The 8,867-nt window shown below is 40.6% G+C and overlaps 1 protein-coding gene across 1 annotated transcript; it reads right to left on the minus strand.

The window, feature by feature from the left end:
* Nucleotides 1-1,378: 1,378 nt before the first annotated feature.
* On the minus strand, nt 1,379-8,867 carry vamp2 (vesicle-associated membrane protein 2). Its single transcript, XM_083777798.1, has 5 exons — nt 8,682-8,867; nt 4,055-4,151; nt 3,538-3,696; nt 2,782-2,833; nt 1,379-2,336 (listed from the first exon to the last, which is right to left on the minus strand). Coding segments are annotated over exons 1-5 (327 nt in total). The 5' UTR covers nt 8,684-8,867; the 3' UTR covers nt 1,379-2,319.

Consider the following 8,867-nt stretch of genomic DNA (forward strand, 5'->3'; position numbering starts at 1 on the left):
ACTCTTTACCTGCCTGTTTCACACAAAAATATACTATAATATAAATATAATCTATTATATTAAAAAAAGAAAAAGGCCTTAACTATAGGGAGAAACATAGAAAGAGAAAGAGAGAGAACCACTGCGTTACCAAAACACTCTAGCTAGCTTGTTTGGAATGCTACAATTGTTGAAACAACTGGTTTCTCTTGTTTCTCGGAATGCTCACTCAAGTCAATAGCTTTGAATCTAAAAAAGAATAACCCCTAACATTATCAGTTCATTGTTCTAGCACTTACTTTACTTTTTAAGTTGTTGTACTTTTCCCTCGTTTGACTCTGTTACTTTGCCTTGGTTCACAAATAAGGCAGAATACCAGAATTGTCTCGGTTTCATGTGCTCATTAAATGGTGAGGTTTTGCTGCAAGAGAATCTCTTTTGGGCCAGCCATACTACTGACCAGCCAGACAGCGCCATCAAAAACAAGGACATTTTGTGCATTTTAAACATATCCCCCTCTTTGTTGGGAACTCTCCCTACAGGTATACACAAATTTAGGTGTACAATAATGTTTTGACTGTATAAGGTCAGTCAGCGGCCACTTAGACTTCATGCAGACAACAGTACACAAATGCATGGGTTGTCAAATTATTAAAACCTCTTGTAACAGTATCGTGTTTTTTTTCTTCTCCCAAGTCTATCTACGGTATGATATTGATTAATGACATCTCTGTAGTATAAATGTAATGTTTCAGCAACGTCACAGATATTACAAAAGAAAATAATTTTGGACAGATTTCGAATTGTAATCTTATCTATCCAAAAACGAATGCTTACAGCTAAGAATCGTTATGTTCCATTATGGTTTGTAGGATTAGTATTGGCGACATCTATCTACACCTTGTGTAGTTTTTTCTTCTCAAAGATACTTAACATGTGCTACATTAAGAGCATTTGCACTAGACTGCAATGAAGGAATGTTCTCGAAATAAGACACTAAGTAAATCTTACAAAAAAAGAAGAAGAAGAAAAAACATCTACAGACATTGGTCCAACTGTACTATGACAGTTTTGAATTCAACAGAAGAAATGAGGCGCTAAAGCATGCAGAGAGAAAAGGAGAGAGTGGTGTTAAAAGAGACTGGATGGATGGACAGAAATGAGAGAGGTTGGGAGTGTGGGGAGAATCATGGGAGTGATGATTTAACAACTTAATCCCCATATGGAGTCCCTCAGGACACTATACAGGACACTATACTCTGTATTCTCTGTGTATTCTCTGTTATGTTATTGTGGGGAGAGCTTTAGCCGAAAATAGCATATCGGCTATTTTCACCTAAAGCTTTCCCCACAATACAGATGCTGGGGTTTAAGTGGTTAAGGGAAACATTGCTCCAATTAGGGTTACTGGACGATCTGGGACAGCCAATATTATTCATGGACATTGAACAACTCGTCACCAAAGCCAGCAGCTATAAAGCAAGGAATCTGTGATAGTGTCAAAATGTTAAATCTGGAGTGACGAAGTTCCAGAGAAATCAATTTCCCATATTATGAAGCAGCTTCAGATTTTACAACTTGGCATCATCTCAGGTTTGAGTTGCTTTGTTGCCATGTTTATGGCTTTTGGAGAGTTTCTCCACAAATACTTATTGGATCGCCTTAGGGTTAGCACATATGAACTCAAAAAGTGAGTGGCAGTTCCTTTAAGTAACTTAGTTACAGAAGGCCGACTCCATTGTTGTGCATCAATACTCTATGACAGATGGACTAAAAGAGCCATGGACAGATAGACAGTGATAACATGCAAAATACACACTTTGATAAATAGGCAGTAGTTAAGTCTGAAGCATAACTAAAATAAATACAAAAACTTAAAAAATACAAAATGCACATACGCACACTCACACACACACACACACACACACACACACACACCTACAAAACAGTATATATCAGAATAAAACTCTACAAAGAACTATATATATATATATATCATATAAGTTATGTCACAATTATTCGCCAGAGTCATTGTTTCCTTTTCTATTGTTGCATCGTCACAAGTGTTTGGTTTCGAGTATGGCAGATTAGAAAGAGCCAAAAGTATCAAGAAAAGAGACACGGCCACAGACTCACGGGACAACGATCGACAGGGGTCCAGAGGCGAGGTGGTGGAAGTGGGGGAGCCATGGGGCCCGGAACGGGGTTAGGGGTGTCATATCAACACTAACTGGGGGAGAAATGTAATTACATCATCATCAGTGGTAATTTTTGTCGTCAATTTGATGGTTTCTTCTGTTGCAAGGGAGCGGTTTCAGACTGGGGTAGGAACAACTCTTCTTAGGTGCTGAAGTACACTGCATAAAGATGGGGGGAAAGGTACGGTTGATAAAAATGTTAGTTGAATGCATGCATGAGAGCTGTTTCAAAATGTGGACAGTTGGACACCATCAAAATGTACTGTATCTGGAACCTGATATTTACTAAATAATAACATGAACTAACAATAGTCCCTGTTGTCCCAGTTGCCTGTGAAACATTTTTTACATTTCATACGTATTCAGGTCCCGTACAATCCCATTCACAAAATTACTCATCAGGACTCAGTGTCAAGTGATGAGTACACAGTAAAGTCCTCAGTGTTGATGGACTGCAGTTTGTACACTGAGTTAAATTTACACTGAGGACTTAATTGTGTAACTGTCAGCATTACTCTACTTAGTCATTTGAAATATATGTATTGAAATATGCATATAATCCATACAATAGTTGTTGTTGAATTTAACAATGACTGAGTCTTACCGATAATGACGATGAGCACAATCAGGCATATCACACCCAGGATAATCATCATCTAATGACAGTAGAGAGAGAGCATCGTTGTTAAAAAGTGCATGACAAAAACAACAAAGTATGCATTTTAAATTTCTTGGCATAGAGGTAGATTGTGAAACCAGTGAATGTCCACTAGCTCTAGGAACCAAATATTTGATGTTGACCCAGAAGCTAAGACATAATCTTTTAAATAGTAATAGTTCATTGGTCAAAATATCATTATGCCAAACATTGTTAGTATACATTTATTTAAAATAATATACATAATTGTTGCAACATTTAACTTTTGAAAAGGTCGAAGATCTATGAAGAGCAAGAGTTGTGCTAGCTTTTATTCTTGCTGCCTCAGTGCCTAATCTCAGACTAAATTAGACCTTGAAGACCATGATGTGAATACAATTAAACATGTTCACCTACCTCCACTAGCAACCGTAGTAGCGACCTAGTGGAAACATTTTCAACATTGGCTGCTTCTAGGCTGCCAATGGGAAACCAATCCCATAATAAACCCATAAAACCCATAGTCTGAATGACATAAAAACCATACTCTGAACGCTGCAGCTGGCAACTATGACTGAGTCATTCTTGTTTAAATGTAGATGGTACTTCAAACACAGCCTGAGCAAAATTTGAATCTGTCATTCTGACAATACAACCCAAGGCTGCACCTGGACAAAGCACATTCCACCTAGGAGTACTTATATTCTGCATGTGCACACTCACCTTGGCATTCTTCCACCAGTATTTATTCTTCAGTTTTGCAGCACTGGTCTCAAACTGGGAGGCTCCAGCCTGCAGAGCGTCAGCCCTGTCGTCCAGCTCCGACAGCTTCTGATCACGCTCTAGAACCTTATCCACGTTTACACGCATGATGTCCACCACCTGGGTGAATGACACGCAGCACAGAAGAGGGCAGAAGCACAAAACATTACTGGATTATTATGGTATGGCCTTGTGTTAGAGTCATTCCAAAATTACAGCACTGTCACTATTATTGTGAGATCTTATGCACCAAGAACGTTTTCTGTTCCGTTTCATTCTTGTCATCAATCTTCATATCAACGCTAGGAAACGTATCTAGATTTTTCATCCTTTTATGTTTTTTCATCAATTGAATGCCCTATTAATAATTACATTGGATCCATTGAAATACATTATCTTTTTTTTTGGACATACACTGTTTGCAGATTCACACATTCATATGAATATGTGACTTTGGGTTTTTACTTTGGTTACTCACCTCGTCCACTTGTGCCTGTGTCTGTTGCAGACGGCGATTGCTGGTGAGGTTGGGGGGCTGAGTTCCCTCAGCAGGGGCGCCAGCGGCTGGGGCAGACCTGGCAACGGAAATAAATGTTCTTCAGTACTTTGTAACCCAGCCAACATGGCAACCCAACAAACATGGAACCCATTTTCAACCTGTCAACCACAGAGCAGAATAAGAGTGACATCATTTCCTCCACTTTTCACTCCCACTTCCAAGATGGCCGAAATGTTTGGCTGCAGCATGCAGCAGCTGATTCTGTTATGTGAGTTATTTTTAATTAAAAGTATTTGATGTTCATTTATGTTTGAATTTACGACATTTTGGTTCTTGATCTTGATCAAATCGAACCAAAAATTTCTCATGAATTGATATTTTATTTGACCAGTAAGCGCACGCATCTGCCTGGGTGACGGCAGACTGCTGGGTGAGCACTGGCGCTTTGGCATAGGGGGTCATATCAACATAATGGAATGTCAGAACAGGAAGGATGGGTGGGGAGAATCAACATGGAATGTCAGAACAGGGAGATCTAAGGGTTTAAGGGTTGAAGTGATGATCCAGTCTTCTCCATGTATGGCTATCCAGGGTTAGATGAGGTCAGTGTTGTGATTTTCATATATGGAGATGGCTATATATGGTGGTGTGACGTGTCACGAGGTGTGATGTCACGAGGCGTGACCATATATGGAGGCATGATGTCACAAGGCGTAACCATATATGGAGGTGTGATCATGTCACGAGGCGTGACCATATATGGAGGTGTGATGTCACGAGGCGTGACCATATATGGAGGCATGATGTCACGAGGCGTGACCATATGGAGGCGTGATGTCACAAGGCGTGACCATATATGGAGGCGTGATGTCACGAGGCGTGACCATATGGAGGTGTGATGTCACAAGGTGTGACCATATATGGAGGCGGGATGTCACGAGGCGTGACCATAATTTGGAGGCGTAGGTGACTAACTAACTAACTGGATTTCATAGTAAATGCGACCTACAGTAGCAATAATGATGTTATACAGCAGATTTATTTTGAGCAAAGACTGATTTGGACACCTGGCCTTTCAGGTCAGGTTTTTGTTCTGAAAGCTTTTCCCCTGGATGTGTTTCTGGTACTGGATGGTACCTGAACCTGGCGAGCTGACTCAGAACTGAACCCCCCTTTCCCCCCCACACATGTGGTAGGAGCCAGGTAGGAAATCTGTTAACTGACATGCTTCCTAATTGTATTTTGGTTGTATGGCAGAGAATGCAATGATTTAGAATAGATGACCTCTGTAGTAGCATTAGTCACATTATTTGTGGTATTGTGTTGTTGCTCTGTATCTCTAAAAGCTTGCAGCATCACCTGAAGTAAATGAAAGTATTACCGGTACTTCTCTGTTAAACCAATCACCACCTTCATGACTGAATGCTGCATCACCTATTTTAAAATTCCTGTTTTTAAAATAAACAACAAGCTTTATCTGCTCTTTGCATGCAACAGATGAAGTTATGAGGTCACAATCCCACATGCTCTGATGCTGCCGGTTCTTTTAGTAAGTGCAGTACATCACTTGGCCCCCACTGGCCTAGCGGTCCAGGCGCATGACACATATAGGCTCTGGCCTGACAGCGTGTCGCATGTTTGAGTCCCGTTCATGTCGACCTTTGCTGCATGTCTCTCTTTCCCTCATTCATGCACATCTTTCTTCACCAGTAACTATCAATAATGGCAGAAAAGCTAAAAATATAAATAAATGTATTAAAAAATAAAAAATATTTTCTTTTAAGTACAATACATATCATCTAGCTGTGAGAGGTTCCTCTTAAGTGAAGAGAGACAGAACTCTGCATAAAGGTCACCTTTAAATGCTGCTACACAACTTAATCCCCATCTGACAACAAATCCTTCTACAATCATCAACTTTTGTCATTATCTCAAGACAGACACTGACACTGAGTTTATTTATGTGCCCATGCAGTGTCAAACAAAACACCAAGTCAAGTTCTTAACACAAGTGTATGCCAAATAGAATCCTGTTTTTGAGGGGCACTAACCCCTCCTCTTCCCCTGGACCAGAAAAACATATCATTATGCATATCCTATGTCAGGAGATTGGCTGTCATACAGTGATGTCATACATGAGTGTCAAACTCATCTATAACCTTGCTGCATGAATGGGTGTTATACTTAATGACTTGAATGACTCATTTATCTCCTGGTGGTAAAACACAGGCAACAAATATCTCCTCATTCAATGTTTTTTGCTGTATTCATTGACTGATTGATTATTGATTGATTGATTTTCCATATATGGTTCAAACTGGGGCCAACATATTGTCGAGGCTGAATGAACTGGAGCAAATGGAACCAGTTTATCATGTTCAATTTGCATTCATACTGCTAACGTTGCCCCAACAACTCATCCATTTATCCATGCAGCTGCAGGTCATTTCTCCGGGTGTGTGTCATGGTGAAGGCCAGAGAGGCAGGTCGTGCACTTTATTCCAGTTTTGACTTGTGACAGTGTGAGACCATAGACAACCCAAACTACACCGCAAAGTAACATTATCACAGTGTCTTCTGACATAGACATGTGGTATGGCACACAATGAACATCTAAAAAAGAAGGCTTAAACACTTAAACCCTTCTAGACATAGTGAACGATCTGTATATATACTCAACGCATTTTCAGAAATAGCCTATCTACAAGCTCATACGTTGTGAGCTTGTAGGCTAGATCTGCTATTTCTGCCCAATGTTCCTCTCAGAATATGGATCATGCTGTGGTTCAAGAAGTTAATCAACAAGCTGCTAGAAGCCTTTTCACATTCCTTTCACTAAAACGCTGCCAGACAATAATTGACTGCGCGCAACATCAAATAGATATAGGCCTAGCTACATCTTTTCAGATCCCTTTTCAAGGCAGAGGCTGCAAAAATACTAAAATAGTCTAGTGAGTAGTGACCAATGTTCGCAAGCGTCCCCCCCCTCCCCCCCTCCCCCCCGCACTCGTGCACACACAGGCAGTGTTTTTCAGCACCGGACAGCGCCGCTTCAGCACCATGGCCAGAGTCTGATCAACAGCAGACTGCTCTTATATTTGTTTTAGTCTCGATGACGGTGGATTAACCTAGATTATAATAGCCCATTCATTGTTTCGGAGGGTATTTTCCGACCCAGTTGGCTCTAATGTGTGAATAAATCCCATCGAGCATGACTCGACGAGGCCTGTTTAAAACGGTTATAGCAGGCTACAACGTCGAGGAGGGCGTTCCTTTTGGACATATAGCCTATATATTATGATCCATGGTGATCGTTTTTTTTTTACAATGTGATTTATTTTATTTTACATTCAGCCCATATCGTATATAGGCTAAACATCCTCGTTTAAAAGATGACATTTGTCCAATTAGCCATCGTATGGGTTAAGGGTTATAGGCCATTTCAATAGCATTAAATGGCGTGTAGCCTCCTGTGCACATATTGACAGACGATGGAATTGTCACGGCCATCTTTCCACAGCCGACACTTACACACTTGTCGAAAACAGCAACAGTAGACCTATAGCATATAAACAAAGGGCCCGAAATATAAAGACATGATGACCGCTATAAGACACTGATGAGAAAGCAAACATGGGGGGAAATACACCCTGCTTTGTATCTGTCCGCCCGCGTAACGACAACCAACGACATTCTAGGCTACATTCTGAAATCCGTACTAGTGTTCGTTTAACACTGAGAGTATAGCACATGGAACCAAATAAGGGTCCATTTGGTATACACTCTCTGAGTTAAAAGAACGGCAAGGGTCCCTTTATTGGCTCTATTTGTAGGCTATAAATAAGCCACACTCTGGATTGTATGTAGCCTACCCCCACCCCCCACGGTAGGCTAATATCACAAATAGACCTAATCCAAACACGCTCAAACGAAGGCTAATAATGTAAATAGTCTCAAATAGAATTTAGTATTTATTTATAAGCCTTTGGGCGATCACACGATCATCCCTTTGAAATCAAACCAGTCCAATCTGGAATGAAATGACATGACGTGCGTGCCCAGTGTAAAAGCATTAGGTTATAGTAAGAATGAAATAGCTACCGAACAAGGCTGAAATGAAATAAATAAGCCTGTTTACTGACAGATAAGGCCCTTTTTACGACGAGGCTTTATTCAACTGCACACATTAGCCTAAAGTCTTCAGTGCTCATAACTGCGAGAGTGAAGCTACAATTGGAAACAAATGGACCCTTGGGGGGTCTATTTGGTTTCATTTATTTTACTGTGCAAGGTTAGGCCATAGGTGTTAGCTTCGTTTAGACTATTTCATCACGTAGTGTTTTTTCCTTCTTCCATATGCTTCTTCAGTATATAGGCTCACAATCACAATTAAAGTGAATTATACGGACGAACGGTCGAAATAACCTATATTAACGGTCGAATGTCTGAATGACAAGGCACCGTTAAATCCTGTTATTTCCCGAATATCACCAATCACGTCGCGAAATTACAAGTGGCTCACAAGCAACAAATTAGCCCTATAGCCTATATAAAATGCACGGGGATCGGGCCTATACGCGAGATTATATAATAACAGGCTACTTACATTTTTCCTGGCGATGTGGACTATATAATGCAGAAATCCCGAGTGGAGATGTTCGGAGTAAGTGGCTCTAGTTGCTTTAAGTGGATTGCCTTCTGCAGCTCGTCTACCCTCTGGTACCCTTTGAGAGGTTATTCTGTACTATCCGTGACCGTGCGCTGCTTTTGTTTACCGATCAAATACGTCCCC

The sequence above is a fragment of the Protomyctophum parallelum genome, assembly GCF_964188405.1.
Source record: "Protomyctophum parallelum genome assembly, chromosome: 1".
NCBI classification, from domain to species: Eukaryota; Metazoa; Chordata; class Actinopteri; order Myctophiformes; family Myctophidae; genus Protomyctophum; species Protomyctophum parallelum.

What these genes read in the sequence shown, in the direction of transcription:
- vamp2 (XM_083777798.1), bottom strand. An exon ending in CACAGGCACAAGTGGACGAG is followed by an intron (nt 3,697 to 4,054) that starts GTGAGTAACCAA and finishes TCATTCACCCAG; the next exon opens with GTGGTGGACATCATGCGTGT. An exon ending in ACTGGTGGAAGAATGCCAAG is followed by an intron (nt 2,834 to 3,537) that starts GTGAGTGTGCAC and finishes TACTGTCATTAG; the next exon opens with ATGATGATTATCCTGGGTGT.